Source organism: Urocampus carinirostris, chromosome 3 (genome assembly GCF_059441175.1).
Source record: "Urocampus carinirostris isolate Australia breed hairy pipefish chromosome 3, RoL_Ucar_1.0, whole genome shotgun sequence".
Taxonomy (NCBI): domain Eukaryota; kingdom Metazoa; phylum Chordata; class Actinopteri; order Syngnathiformes; family Syngnathidae; genus Urocampus; species Urocampus carinirostris.
In genome coordinates this window covers 10,275,455-10,291,174 of record NC_142351.1, presented here as the reverse complement: position 1 = coordinate 10,291,174, position 15,720 = coordinate 10,275,455, and the positions used below count along the sequence as shown (strand labels likewise).

Here is a 15,720-nt window from a genome sequence, read left to right as displayed (position 1 = left end):
ATAGTCTGGTCTGCCTTATAGTGTGTAAAACACAGTAATATGCAGTGTCAGGAGATCTTTCTTCAGCGACTATTTTTACTTTCAATTCAGTTTAACGTATCCATGGAGCAAAGCATGTCACACTGAAACATTCAGACGAGCAGATAACCTCTTCCTAATGCAGAATAACAAGTCACGATGAGTATTAAAGTTGCAAAATGCCTCTAATGCAGTATTTTTCAACCTTATTTGAGCTGAGGCGCAGTTCTTTCATTGAGAAAAATCCTTTGCTACACCACCAGCTGAAATGTGGAAAAAAAGCTTATATTTTAACATTGAAGAATGACGTTATATTATAACGTCTTAAATTGGAATCAAATAAACAGAAAGAATTAGTATTTTATAATCTTTCACATTTATATTCACTCAGTGCGAAATCTTGGCCAGTTTGGATGAACGCAGAGCTGATATCCTTGCAGGAATTGAAGAAAGACTCACACGAAGCTCTTCTTCCACAGCTCTCAGTACTAATTTGCGTGTCTTTAAGAACAAGGTAGAGTGGAACCTCGGTTCTCGACCATAATCCGTTCCAGAACCCTGTTCGAAAACCGATTTGGTCGATCACCGAAAATCGTTTTTGCCATTAAAAGTAATGTAAAATCGTTTTAATCCGTTACAACACCCTGAATGTTTAACATGAACGTAAACATGAAGCTAAACCAGGCTAATTGTACGTTCGCGTTATCGTAATCTTCCGTACGAAAGATTACGCTAACATGAACGTGTAGAAATTAAAGGATTATGAATAGGATTTCTTACCTTTGTGGTGGACGGTGAGGAGAGAAAAATCATCAAAAGTTTTTCAACCTCTTCCAAAACTTGCGGCAGTTGTTTGCTTATAGCGCTAACTTCCTTAGCCGCATCACTCGATTTCACAGCCTCCTTATTCTTTACTATCGTACTGATAGTAGATTTAGCCATGCTGTATTCACTAGCAAGATCGGAAATTCGTACACCTCTTTCATATTTAGCTATTATGTCTTTCTTAAAGGCAATAGTTGGACGAACAACTTGTCTTTTTTCACCTGTCCTGTTTGCATCGACCTTCTTTGGAGGCATAATTAGGGGCTAAAACACCCGTGCGCCGCTCAGCATCGCACCCTAGCGTACCGGCGTTCGAACTCCGTTTTTTTTGACCGAACAGCGAAGCAAGAATTTCTCGAAATTTTTGTTCGAACACCGATTTGTCCGAACTGAGAGGCGTTCGAAAACCGAGGTTCCACTGTAATTGGATACCTGCTCGTGTTTATTTTATGGAAAAGTACTACATGATTACTCTGCCAGGCGCTAGACCAGACAGGCACACAAATAGGATAATTTCCCATGGAACACCCGACAATCCACTAGTGTGCCGTGGCACAGTGGTTGAAAAACACTGCTCTAATGTACAATAAACTAATAAAAGTTGTCATAATTTGGACAAATCTTGATGTCATATTTCAATGAGATGCCTATCTAAGGGCCCGGTCACACAGCCGTTTGCGTTTTTTTTTGCCCGTGGTTGCCCGCGATGGAAAATGCGCAAAATTGGCCAACCCGCTGTTCATCGGTGGTATGCCCGCAAAACAGACGCCGGCGACTGTTCCCCTACCTCATCGCGTCATTTCCACGTCATTTTCTCGTGTGGACCACGGGTATAAAAGCTCCCGAGCCGGTGTTGTGCCCAAATCCGACTCCTACGCAAATACCCCCCGCCCCAGACGGAATGGTTTAAGTTGTATTACATTCCCAACAAATGCAAGACGAAGTGGTTTTGGTTATATGTTCGGCATTACATTCCCTAAAAGTGATATAAAAGTGAGATAAAACGAGGTAAAAGTGGTTGTAGTAGCGAGGGGATGCAAATCTCGGCAGGGATGCATTTCTCGGCATAACACCGGGCTGTAGAAATCATAACTGCTCAAGACACAGTCCCGTGAAGATCAAGATTTCAAGCTATGGCACCGAAGAAGCCAATATGTTATCATTGTAATCGTTTTTCATTTTTATTTTATTATCTTGTTATGAAATGAAAAGAAATGTCAAGAAATAAAAATGGATTAAGACGAGGTCACTACGGTGACGGGGATCCATGTTCACCCCCTTGACGTCTCGAGCACAACTGACGTGTGCTCGGCAATTCGCGCTGTATATACGCGGAGAAAGGCGTTTGACCGTCACACGCGTAACACGCTAATTTCACGTAATAACACCGCGATACAGGCGCAGAACATGCTATTACCGTGCTCCACCCACGATTACCCGCTGAAATTTCCCGTCCTACCCATGTGTAACCACGCCCTGGCCGCGGCCAGAGCACGTCGTTCCGCGTCATTTCCGCGTCATTACCTCGTGTGCCGCCCGCGGTTAACACGTGCTCAAAGTTTTGAGCAGCTCAAAACTTTTTCGCGCGGCTAACGCGTGTGAATTTCCGACCGCGAGTAAAGCACTGCTGTATCTCGTCTATATGGCGGTCTCAAAACGTCCAATAGCGTCCGCCTCACAGGCAGAAATTTCTGGCCGTGATTCTGCCGCAAACGGCTGTGTGACCGGGCCCTTGGATGACATGAAACATTATTAAAGCTTCACTTTTGAGTTAGAGCATATAGTTCAAAGTTCCACCTCATGTTTTAAAGTATTCCGTCTTTATTTGTAATACAGATCTTTATTTTGTTTTTTTAAACCCATTTAGACCATTTTATCTGAACTAATCAGATCATCTCTATTTCAGTCTGCTGTGAGTTTGCTTTCTTTCTATAACTGTGGCTGCTGGTTCTCCTCAGTCAAAATCCAAGGAACTGTTTTTTCTGTAGTAATTATTGGGTCAAGGCCTGAGATGGAGGCAGATGGTTGGACATTTAGGGCAAGTCTTTTGATATGTGCATACAGTATGACGCCATATGCAAATGTTTGGAAGTCGCATCATATTGTTGTAAATAGTTAATAATGTGATAAGTTATTATTGATGCGGTACCCACTCAAATTCTTTGGACATGCTGAACAGATAAACTCATTTTACCTTTTTTGACACTAAAAAAATACCAGAAAAACACTACCATTATTGTAATAGCAGAAGGGATGGGGATCTTTTGCATAGGATACAGTACTTTGAAGCCTCTTTTACTCAACACCAGGGGACAGCGCCAAAACGTATGCTTTTTTTTTGCAGTCCATAACTGCCTCTAACCCGTTTGTTGACAAGATCATTTTTTTTCCCCGATTTGTTTCCACTAGTCAATGTAAAATGGTCTGACTTCAATGAAGACCTCTCAAAGCGCTTTACAATGTGCTTTACACTTATTCCCTTTTACACACTAACTCAGCCATGCAAGGCAACATCCTGCTATCAGGGGGCATTAGGGATTCAGTGTCTTGTCCAAGGACACTTCGACATATAACACGGAGGAACCAGGAATCCAACCTGCGACCTCTTGATCCCAAGATGAGCACTCTACCTTCTGAGCCGATGACGCCGCATTAAAAAACGCGAACCATTTGTGCATGTTTTGGTTGCCAATTTGTACATTTGGTTGTTTTCTTGAAACAAGAATGTTACCAGTTTCTATACTCGGGGCTTTCTTTGGAGTTGATTTCGGCTGGGATGCGGTGCAATTTTCTCACTTAGGGATAATAATAATAATTCAAAGATTCTTCTCTTTGTAAAACTTTTGGGCGTGTCCCACATTGCTCACTGGCTTTGTGAGCACATGCAATTCCACCTATTGTAGTTCAAGGAAAACAATTAATGATGTTCACACTGCACCTCGATGGCACTTCCAAGATGACGACCAACACATACTTACAGTGTCAGTACTGTTGTTGTGCCAGAACCACATGCTTCCCCTTCAAACATGAAGTTTTCCTTTTGTTTTGGCAAAAGTTGTAAACCATTAGTCCGTGCGGGCGAGTCTCCACGACAGGCCCTGCTCTGTTTGCTAATGATCGTCAACCTCCCCCTCTCCTGGCACAAACTCAGTGTCATGAATGGCTCTAACAGGGCGAGAACTCTAACCCAAACTCGGGGCTGACTGTGTCAAGTCATGTTTTTTTGTATAGCCCTATAGTCTCAAAGGGCTGTTCGGACTACATACTATTACTACACCATCCCCGGATTTAAAATCTACATTTCACCATCATATCTTACATATGGGCTGGTAAAAGAGCTCGGTCTCTTCAGAACTGTCCTCTCATGGTTCAGATCCCCTCTCAGATAGTGATAAAATTTTTGAGCGCTTTAGTATTACCTTTGGCGTTCTGCATGGCTCTTCACTTAGTCCCCTTCTTTTCAGCAATTATTTAATTCTGTTAGGTGATACTATTTGCAAGTATAATATCAGTTTCCATTGCTATGCAGATGACTCTCAACTATCTTCCAATTGAATGATTTGCACCAATAAATTGAGGAAATTACAAAAGTCAATTCCATTGAAGTTGGGAAAAAGTTTAAAATGTCAGTAAAATTAGAATAGAATGACTTGCAAACCTTTTCTAACCCATATTTAAATGAATACACCACAAAGACAAGATTATCCATGTTCAAACTCATAAACTTTATTTCCATAAGCAAATAATGATAAACTTAGAATTTTATAATTGCAACAAGTGCCAAAGTAGTTGGGAAAGGGGCTTCTTCACCATTGTGTTACATCACCTTTCCTTTTAATAACACTCAATAAACGTTTAGGAAGTGAGGAGACTAGTTGTTGAATCGTTGATAGTGGAATCCTTTCCCATTCTTGCTTTATGTACAGCTTCAGCTGTTCAACAGTCCGGGGTCTCCTTTGTCTTATTCTGCGCTTTATAATGCGCCACACATTTTCAATGGGAGACAGGTCAGGACTGCAGGCAGGCCAGTCAAGCACCCGCACCCTCTTACTACGAAGCCACGCTGTCGTGAGACGTGCAGTGTGTGGCTTGGCATTATCCTGCTGGAAGAAGCAAGGGCGCCCATGGTAAAGATTCTGTTTGGATGGCAACATACTTTGTTCCAAAACCTGAATGTACTTTTCTGCATTAATGGTGCCTTCACAGATGTGCAGGTTACCCATTCCTTGGCCACTCATGCACCCCCATACCATCACAGATGCTGGCTTTTGCACTTTGCGTGCATAACAGTCTGGGTGGTTCTGTTCTTCTTTGGACCGGAGGACACGACGTCCACAATTTCCAAACACAATTTGGAAAACTGACTCATCAGACCACAGAACACTTTTCCACTTTGTATCAGTCCATTTTAGATGGGCTCGGGCCCAGAGAACCCTGCGGCGTTTCTGGATGTTGTTGATGAATGGCTTACGCTTTGCAACATAAAGTTTTAACCCACACTTACGGATATAGCGTCGAACTGTATTGACTGACAGTGGTTTTCCAAAGTGTTCCTGAGCCCATGTGGTGATGTCCTTTACACATTGATGTCGGTTCTTAATGCAGTACCGCTTGAGGGCTCGGAGGTCACGGGCATTCAATAATGGTTTACGGCCATGCCGTTTACGCACAGTGATTTCTCCAGATTCCCTGAACCTTTTCACAATATTATGGACTGTAGATGATGATATCCCTAAATTCCTTGCAATTGTACTTTGAGGAATGTTGTTTTTAAACTGTTCAACAATTTGCTCACGCAGTTGTTCACAAAGAGGTGAACCTCGCCCCATCCTTGCATGTGAATGACTTAGCTTGTTCGGGTCTCCCTTTTTTATACCCAGTAACAACTCTCACCTGTTGCTAATTCATCTGTTCACCTGCAAATAGTTGGTTGATTTCCATTCATCCACTTTCTGAGTAGTTATTGACACCTGTCCCAACTATTTTGGCACGTGTTGCTGTCATCAAATTACAGAGTTGATGATTTTCTCCCAAAACAATAAAGTTTATGAGTGAAGACAATAAATATGTTGTCTTTGCTGTGCATTCATTTAAATATGGGTTGAAAAGAATTTGCAATTTACTTGGATCAATTTTTATTTGCAATTAACACACTTTCCCAACTTCATTGGAATTGAGTTTTGTAGGTGGCCGGCCTTACTCAGCCCTGGTTTATTCCTGGACGCTGGCTATTTCAGCTAAAAATGAAAATCTCCATTCTGATCCCTGGATATATCATTGGAAGAGGTTACTGCAAGCTCCCTGCATTATTATTCTTACCAACAATATTATTATCTTCTCTGTTAAACAGTGATTGTTCAAAACCCTCGGCTTGTTTGTTCAGTAGAATTAGTGTAAAGAGGATTATAACTGTTATTATTAGTTTGGGCGTCTGTGCCTTTGGTACCTTGATCTTTTGTGTAGGGACAATTATTCCACAGCTTGAATGAATCCCAAATATCAATTTTCAAAATAGAATTGAATTGGTAATCTTATCTTTGTATCTGTGATTCTACCAATTTGTTTTCTTATTTTGTGTGTGTTCTGCATACAAGCAACTCCAGGGAATCTTGCAAAAAAATAACAGTTTGCTGTTGCTGTGTTTCTTCCAGGTGACATCACACAGAAAGGGTTTGAGAAGAAGAGAGCCAAGCTTCTGGCCTCCTATTTGCCCAGTAAGGTCTCCACCCGAATCTTGAATAGGATATTTTAATTACAAAACACATGCCCCGCATGATTAATTATGTACTCAGGGTTGATTTGAGTTGAGGTCTCTGAGAAAAACGTACCCCAAAACATGGAATCATTAATAATTTATCATTAGTGTGTAGTTGATTCAAAATCACGACCTACACAAGTTCATGAAATCATCACCAGTATGCAAAAAAATGTGTGCTGTACTCATTTGTGTTGATGTTTTTTGTGCCACTACTCATTTGGGAAAACAAGTAGATACATGGGCACTTGACTAAGGCTACTTTGGTAAACTGAATCAATAATTCTTTACAATACCAGATATAACGATATGAATTGCCATTTCACTGTCCTTTTTTCCTTCGGATATACACTTATACCAAAATAAAACTATTTAAAATTTACATTAAGAATTCCTTTTATTATTAAGGAAAATTCCCACTTGATTTTTAATTTTTACTTTCCCATTGTACTCACAAATAAGGCCACATTTAGAACTATAAAATACAACACTGATATCAGGGTCGGCTTACAAACGCATAAAAAAAACGGGCATAAGATCTGGCATGGGCACGCTTCATGCTACCCCCTTTAGTTCCTCAGTCAATCTGCTCCGTCCTGGTTTTGAGAGACCACATCACATTTTGTTGTGATTTAGTGTGTTTTATCGCCCTTTTTGCCCATAATAATGGGTCCCCAGAAATTTAGTGATAAGGGGAACGAAAAGTGGAAACTGTTACAACAATGATCGAGTCGAAGGAGGGAATTACTGCAAAACATAAATTGTGTCAAGTGTCTGCCAAAGTCCTGCTTAAAGGTACAATTGTGTTATTTTTATTTATATAACATGAACATTAATCTTTATTATATACACTAATAATTATAATTGTTGCGTACGTGTTTAATTATTATTTTGGTTACGTATTTCTTTTAGTATGTGGCTGTTTTAAGCAGTTTTAGATGGGGGGCTTTTACGTGAGTATATACAGTAGTTAATTTACATAACTATTATAAACTTGCTTCAGATACAGCTGTGATTGCGCCAGATGTACATCTTTCTGGGGACCACAGCAATGAGCCCACCCCTAGTCCTGAGGCCCCAGGTCCCTCTGCATCTTCAGCTTCCAAACACCATCGTGCACACCGGAGCGGAGGGGCAAGAGACGAGCGCTACAGATCAGGTATCAATAAATCACAAAGACGCAATTGTTGTGATACTTGATGTCATTATTTTCTAATTCCGGAGATTTGTTTGTTTAGACATTCACACAGAAGCTGTGCAGGCAGCGCTCGCCAAACACAAAGAGGAGAAGATGGCCCTCCCCATGCCAACTAAGCGACGCTCAGCTTTTGTCCAGGGTCCTGGTGATGCCTGCACGCCGCCAGGTACAAAATACTTACTGTATTTTCCGGTCCATTAATCACTTTGAATTATAAGTCGCACCAGCAAAAAAATGCATAATTGAGTAGGAAAAAAATCATATATAAGTCGCACCTGGAGTATACATGGCATTTATGGGGGAAATTCTTTTGATAAAATCCGACACCAAAAACATACTGTACATGTAATCTTGAAAGGTAATTTAAAATAAAAATGAAATACAGAACAACAGGATGAATAAGTGTACAGTATACGAACGTTGCATGCCTGGTGATTTCAGTAATGATATAGATACATGATGGATAGATGATAGATAGATACAATACTCATCCCCGTAGGGAAATTCACACTTCCAGGAGTATCCTTGCGTTAAAAATAAAATAAAAGATATAGAATACAAAAATACCCAATATAGCGTGTTAATAAAGAGCATTTAAACAGTGTTAATAAAAAATACACACTGTAATAAGATAGGGAAATATGCAAATCCGGGGTTGGGCTTTTACACCCCCGGGTGGAGTTAAAGAGCCTCATGGCATAAGGGAGAAATTATCTCCTTAGTCTGTCTGTGGAACAAGACTGTGACGGCAGTCTTTTGCTGAAGCTGCTCTTCTGTCTGGAGATGATGCTGTGTAGTGGATGTAATGAATTGTCCATGCAGCTTGTTCAGTGCCCGTCTCTCAGCTACAGTTGTCAGGCTGTCCAGCTCTCTGCCCACAACAGAGCCCGCCTTCCTCACCAACTATGAATATGACATATTCATAGTTATTCAGTTAAATCTAGCATAGAGAACATGTTCACCAAACTATCAGTTTCCCTCCAAATCATTAATTCCAATGAAATCTTTATCCTCTGTGTCAATGTGTCGCTTCCTCATCGTCACCCCCGCTCTTTGCCAGTCCCTTGCTAACTCCAAACTTTCTTTCTGCTGCTTGATTACCGTTTTCAGATGCATATTTCACTGTTTGCAGCCTTTAATCTGCTGAATGTGATTTCCTTTTCGGTGCCATTTTTGTTCAGCCCCTTCTCTTTATAAATTACGGGCAATGTTGAAATTATCAACACAGGTCTAGAGCAAGTCAAGTCTTTTTCTTTGTATTGCCCTTTATCACAAGAAGTTTCAAAGGGCTGCACAGAATTGTCTTTATTGTCATTGATATCAACATAGTGAAATATTGTATGCACTCCAGGGGTAAAACATACAATAACAACTTTGAGGAGAAACAAAAATAGAAGACTATCAGCATAATTGGGCAAAAAAGCAATTACCGTAGATTCCGGACTATCGAGCGCACCTGATTATAAGCCGCACCCACCACATTTTGAGAGGAAGACCGACTTTGTACATACACAAGCTGCACCTGTATATAAGCCGCATGCGCCCACATTTAAACATGTAACACAAACACAAAATTAACCCAAACCCGACTTCTAGTCCTGCGATTGAAACAAAATGTCCTTCGTCAAAGTCCACAGTCCAAAAATCACAGCCGGCAAAATGAACGGAAAATGATACCGGTACTTAAGGTTTGATGCAGGCCTGCAGAGTCCGGGTCCCGTTGAAAGGAATCCAAGGAAAAAAGTGTATATTTCCAAAGGTAAGGGTGGGAAAAATATATCAGATGAACACATTTACTCACGCAACTCCTTTTTCTTTAACCAACTTTTTACCCCCTCTTCTTTCCTTGTCTGTCCCTCACCTTTAGCGGTCCCCACTTAAACTCGGCACCCCGCGTTTGTTCCGCCCCTCATTTTTCGTTCACCCGATCAAAACATATCAGAATAAGTGTCTAAAATAAATACAAATAAATACATTACAAAAATATACAGTTGCAAATACATATTATACATGGGTTACACATATTTACAAAGAAAGACGGTACACCGAGAGAGTTTTCAAAGCTTTAATAATAGTAATATAGCTTTGACAGGGCAGTAAATGGTAGCAACACTCGAGTGCCGCTAGCGGCTGTTAGAAAAATGACATAAATTGGCCGCATCACTGAATAAGCCGCAGGGTTGAAAGTTAGGGAAAAAAGTAGCCGCTTATAGTCCGGAATTTAAGGTACCCTCTTGTAGTTTGGTGTGAAAAGAATACGTGAAATGATCAACTTAGTAATAATTTGTTAATAATTTCACACATAGGTCTCACCAGAGTATAAGTCAAGTCAAATCAAGTCATGTTTATTTGTATAGCCCTTTTTCAAAAGGAGTCTCAAAGGGCTGCACACACCTCAGATTATGCACGTTCGCTAAAATCGGGGTCATGTGATCAAACTTTCTTGTCTTAGTTAAAAGCCTCGCTACAGCATTTTGTACCAGCTGCAGGCTTTTGACTTTGGACTTCAGGAAACCGGAGAGTAGTGCATTACAGTAATCGAGACGGGAAGTAACAAACGCGTGAACTGTAATCTCCGCATCTGACTGAGACAGCATAGGACGAATTTTAGCAATGTTGCAAAGGTGGAAGAAAGCTGTTCTAGTATTCTTAAGGTGTGTTTGGAAGGACTTAAATTTTTGACTGAGCCACTCTGGGTGATATTACATTTGTCAATATTCAGAGCAGTTTAACTATAAAAAACACTGCGACTTATCGTCTGGAAAATACTAATAATAACGTTCACTTTACTGCAAAACAAAACTGGGATATTGGACAGGAATGGGAGACCACAAGAATTCCACCTAACAATGGATTTTATGGTAAAAAAGAATCCAACAGGTTGACTGGATTGCCCAACGAAATGACCATTGATATGGTAAAATGGTGAATTCTTTATCCAGTGCTACCTGACGAAATTTGGGGTAATTGTGGAGACCTATGGGCAATTAGCATACTGAGTTGGGAGTAGTTACGGGCATTAAAAAGACATCTCCCCCTGAAAAAACTGGGTACTTAGTATTCTAGTTATGAAATCACTGGGGGGTTTTTTCATCATTTTTGGTCGGTGCACCAAAATTAATAATGCACGTGTAACTGGATACATGTTTTTAGGTAGTGCTTCGAGAAGTTAACTATCTGGTAACACCATATTCTCTCTCTCTCTCTCTCTTTCTCTCTCTCTCTTTCTCTCTTTCTCTTTCTCTCTCTTTCTTTCTCTCTTTCTTTCTTTCTTTCTTTCTTTCTTTCTTTCTTGTTACATATATATATATATATATATATATATATATATATATATATATATTATGAAAAAAAGTACTATTTTCTCAAATTTTGTATTTCTTAGAATTGAGGTATCCCTCGAAGTACACCTCAAATAACAAACCTCACTTTTAACTATTTTTTCTTTTTTACCAGACACATCTTCTGCGTCAGAAGATGAGGGCTCCTTGCGCAGAAAGGCGGCCCTCAGTGCGGCACTGGCCCAGGGCCTGCAAAGTCCTGATTACTGGATCAACCGTTCCGTCCAAAGCTCCTCCACTTCTTCTTCGGCCTCATCCACCCTCTCCCACGGAGAGCCGAAAAGCCAACCCCAGCCCCCGACCCAGCCTGTTTCTTCTGTGCTGGCTGATATCTTAGCTCACACCCGCATCGGTACACTTTCTACATCATACCCCATAATTTTTTACACTGTTGAAATAACCCTTCCCATGGTCGCTTGGTGGTTTTTCATTAGAGAACAGTGCTCCTCCAGATGTGACCTCATCTTCTGCTGCAAACGACACGGGCTCCAAATTGGACCTGCCCCCTGTTGTCAGGGGAATGAGCCGCGGGCAGAGCCGTTCTAGCATTATTGATACTGCTGATGGTAAATGTACTCGTACACAAGTAAACACGCAAGTGCGCTCATGCACACTTATGCCATTTGCACACACCACACGCCCGCACACAAAATTATTTCGCGTTTGTCTACATCGGTTGTTTATAAATAGTGGGGCTGACCGCGTTGGGGGTGAGCTGGGCTCCGGCAGGGGGGGCACTGCTGCATTTGACCTCAGGGAATCGAGTGCAATTGCATCCCCACTACACTAGGTAGCAGTGACGCTTTCATCGGCACTGTTTTGCTGACATTTAACCACCACGCCGTGCTTATAGCACAGAGCATAGGTGACTCTTAAAGGGATTGTGTGTAATATTTAGTGCCTCCTCGTGGTTCAAAAAAAACTTTTCATTCAGTTGGAAGAACGATTTATTTGAATCGTGTTGTGGATTAACCGTAGGTCAGCAGCTTTGGAGCTGACAACAAACATCTGGCAGGATGTTATGAAATAATGTTGATACAAGAAATCGCAAGTTGTTGACTAAGCGAGCCGATTCCGAGAAAAAAATACTTTAGATTCCGAGTAAGGCATCACGTGATCTTGTTGAACACAGTATAAAAAGCCAGTGTCTCTCGGACGAATTTCGAACGTGGCTTGAATGTTGCTGAATAAAGGACGTTCCCTTTCCGCCATATTTCTGTCTCTGCGTATATTTTGGGGCGACGCCCAACGACGCCTCTCCAAAAATCCTTGGAAAAAATACATGAACTATTTTTATAATTAAATCATAGGTGAAGAACTTTGTATTTCTTTTAAATAGTGGAATCCATACCTAAGGTTTTTGCCATGTTATTCTGCCGTCCTGCTGCTTGCTGTGGCGCTGTTTTTTGTTTGCGTTAGACATCAGTGCCATTTAATGGTCAAATATTACACACTGGGGCTTTAGCCAAATTGCTTTAGGAAATGGATATTGCTACCCAACCCCTATCAATAGTAGTGAGTTTTTCTTTTAGAATTTAGCTATTACTTTCAATTCCTTTTTTTGAACCACCAACTTTGTTTATTGTCAGGCAACTGTAGCTGTTACACACATTTGGGTTTATTCAGTTTAGAAGCCTGTCACTAATTTCATGCATTTTTGTTCTTTTTTTTGGGTCCGTTAATCCATCTTTCATTAAAAAAAGGAAAGCGACAAGGTAATATGACCGGGACCGACAAGTTTTCTGAAGACCTCCGTGTCGGCTTGCTTTCCAGCTTGTCACTCTTTGTTTATCTTAGCCTTAGAGAACCTCCTTTTTTCCTCTTTACCCCTCAGTCCTTCAACCTGTCTCTGTCCAACTACCTTTCAAATCTTTCCTGTAGCTGAAATTTTTTCCAAATGTGTGAGAGATGTTTCCAACCATTGCAATGTGGTTTCGATTTGTCCGCAATTTCTTTTGGAGTGACTGCGCTTGTTGTTTTCCACAGGCGTGCCTGTCAACAGTCGAGTGTCCACCAAAATTCAGCAGTTGCTGAACACACTCAAACGGCCCAAAAGACCACCACTGAGTGAGTTCTTCCTCGACGACTCAGAAGAAATAGTTGAAGGTGAGAGGATAAATGTATTTTATTTATGGACAGCAAAGGAAATGTATATACTTTATTTTAAATGTGTGTTTCATCTAGTTCCCCAGCCAGACCCCAACACCCCAAAACCGGAGGGTCGTCAAATCATCCCAGTCAAGGGAGAGCCTTTAGGTGTTGTTAGTAACTGGCCTCCTGCCCTTCAAGCAGCCCTGGCCCGCTGGGGCGCTACTCAGGCTAAGAGCCCTGCCCTTACGGCTCTTGACATTACTGGAAAACCCCTCTACACCCTCACATATGGTGAGAAATTACAAAAACCGTTTCGGCTCAAAGAGTGATAAGATTCTGTTTTAAAATGTTTGATTTGCTCCCCTCTAATTATAATCGCCATCTCTATTCGGAAAGGAATTTGTCCTTTCTTAATTAGAAGTCAGCCCAAAGACTTAACAATCATAAAAAACAATAATATGTACCGTATTTTCCGCACTATAAGGCGCACCGGGTTATAGGGCGCACCACCAAAAAAATGGTTTTTGGTCCTATATTTTCCATACATAAGGCGCACCGGATTATAAGGCGCTACAATAGGAACGTCGACAAAACAGTCAGATAGTTCAGTCCAACTTATTACCCCCTTAACATTCCCAAAGCTTGCAAAGAAGCAAATACGTGTCTCAGACATGTACGGAAACAGTGTCTGTTAGATGTCACCAATCACTCAAATGCATCGTTCCAAATATCATTCGGAAGGTTAAAGTCTTGGGATTCAAGAAATGCCAAACATTTCTTAGTTTCCATTTTATTTTTTGCTGGCAACTGTGGACAGCAGAGTAAGAATTTTATTGTGCAGGGAAACGGGGTTCTTTACTGTGCATATGACGATAAACACTTTGAATTGAATTTAGTTTAAAAATAGACTCATCACAGAAACATCAAGATCGTTCTAAAACAAGATACCGGGAAAATATAAATCCGCATAGCTCTCTTGCAGCCTTCACGTTCATTAATGATATGTAACCATGGTCTTCTTACAACAGTGAGTGTAATAAATCCAGGAGAGTAAAATATTTACAAATACAGAATAGTAAAAAATGTTTTCTCTATGCCGTAGTGCAACCCAACCAACGTGTGATTCACATTCATATTTTTCGGCCAATCAGGCTTTGTCTCGCCCCTTTAGCCTATGTGAGCCTGTAAATGATAAAAAGGATCCGCCCCCTTTACCTCCAAATAACTTTAGCCAATAGTGACTGATTCAAATGATGATTGACACATTGGTTAGGAAATGAAACGCCGGTATATAAATCCCAGCATACACCGCGGACGACTTCGCCTTCGGGGGAAAATCTAGTCGGCGGCTGCTTGCCTTAGTTGCAAGACTTTGCGACTTAATATTGATCCACATATAAGGCGCACTGGATTATAAGGCGCATGGTCAGCTTTTGAAAAAAATAAAGGCTTTTAGGTGCGCGTTATAGTGCGGAAAATACGGTAGCATGAGGCACCACAAATCTAAACACATCATTTTGATTATATTATTATTTGGATGTAATCCACTTGCTTTTATCATTCTCCAGGGGTGGCCATTTTGAGAGCTGGTGTCTAGAAATTATGACATCAATGTTTCCCTGGGCTAGGCTAAGAACCAATCACAGTTCTGCTGCCTGATGTCATCATCCCTCAAAATGGCCGCCTTCAGAGATGGATAAAAACAGGTGGATATTGCCCTTATACTACAAACTTGTAGATTTTAGACTAACAGTGGCCCATACAACAAGTTAAACCACGCACAGGGATATTTTCTATGTTGGCTAAAATAAAGTTCTGTTAAAAATGGTATCGTATAATCTTTTTTTGAATTTTTTTTTAACTCATTTTGATTTCTTCCCTTTAGGCAAACTGTGGAGTCGCAGTTTGAAACTGGCTTACACGCTACTAAATAAACTGGGCACAAAATCCGAACCTGTGCTAGAACCTGGAGACAGAGTATGAGCTTATTAATGATTTGACACCCATGAAGAGCACTGACAAATAACATACATCATGTTGAAATCCAATACTTCTCATCCCCTAGGTGGCGCTTGTTTACCCCAACAGTGACCCTGGTATGTTCTGGGTTGCGTTTTACGGCTGTTTGTTGGCTGAGGTCATCCCTGTGCCTATTGAAGTCCCACTTTCAAAACAAGTAAGGACAATGTGATCTAGCACTGAAAGAAATATTTTTCTCTATATTTGCTTTTTTTTTGTGACATGCTTTGCCGAAAATATAGTTTGGATAGGTAAGCCCGGATGCAAGGGACTGTTATATATGCAGTACTATTAGGCTGATGGCGGATATTGCTATGACAATCAGGGCGATAGTTATACTATGAAGGACAGGTTTATTACATTTTGTTTTTTCATAGATTGCCAAATAACAACAAAATATATTACAAATTAATACACATCATCTTCTTTTAATGGAGAATTCATACAAGACTAACAATTTCTCTAGTCTACAT

The 15,720-nt window shown here is 40.7% G+C and overlaps 1 protein-coding gene across 1 annotated transcript in view; it reads left to right on the top strand.

Annotated features, from left to right (window-relative positions):
- Nucleotides 1–15,720, top strand: part of dip2ba (DIP2 acetate--CoA ligase B (putative)a) — a 65,895-nt gene that overhangs the window by 11,785 nt on the left and 38,390 nt on the right. The window contains exons 2-10 of the mRNA XM_088330606.1: nt 6,495–6,557; nt 7,602–7,757; nt 7,837–7,962; nt 11,253–11,489; nt 11,572–11,703; nt 13,124–13,243; nt 13,322–13,519; nt 15,114–15,205; nt 15,294–15,404. Of these exons, the coding sequence (XP_088186732.1) occupies nt 6,495–6,557; nt 7,602–7,757; nt 7,837–7,962; nt 11,253–11,489; nt 11,572–11,703; nt 13,124–13,243; nt 13,322–13,519; nt 15,114–15,205; nt 15,294–15,404 (1,235 nt within the window). The remainder of the gene's footprint in view (nt 1–6,494; nt 6,558–7,601; nt 7,758–7,836; nt 7,963–11,252; nt 11,490–11,571; nt 11,704–13,123; nt 13,244–13,321; nt 13,520–15,113; nt 15,206–15,293; nt 15,405–15,720) is intronic.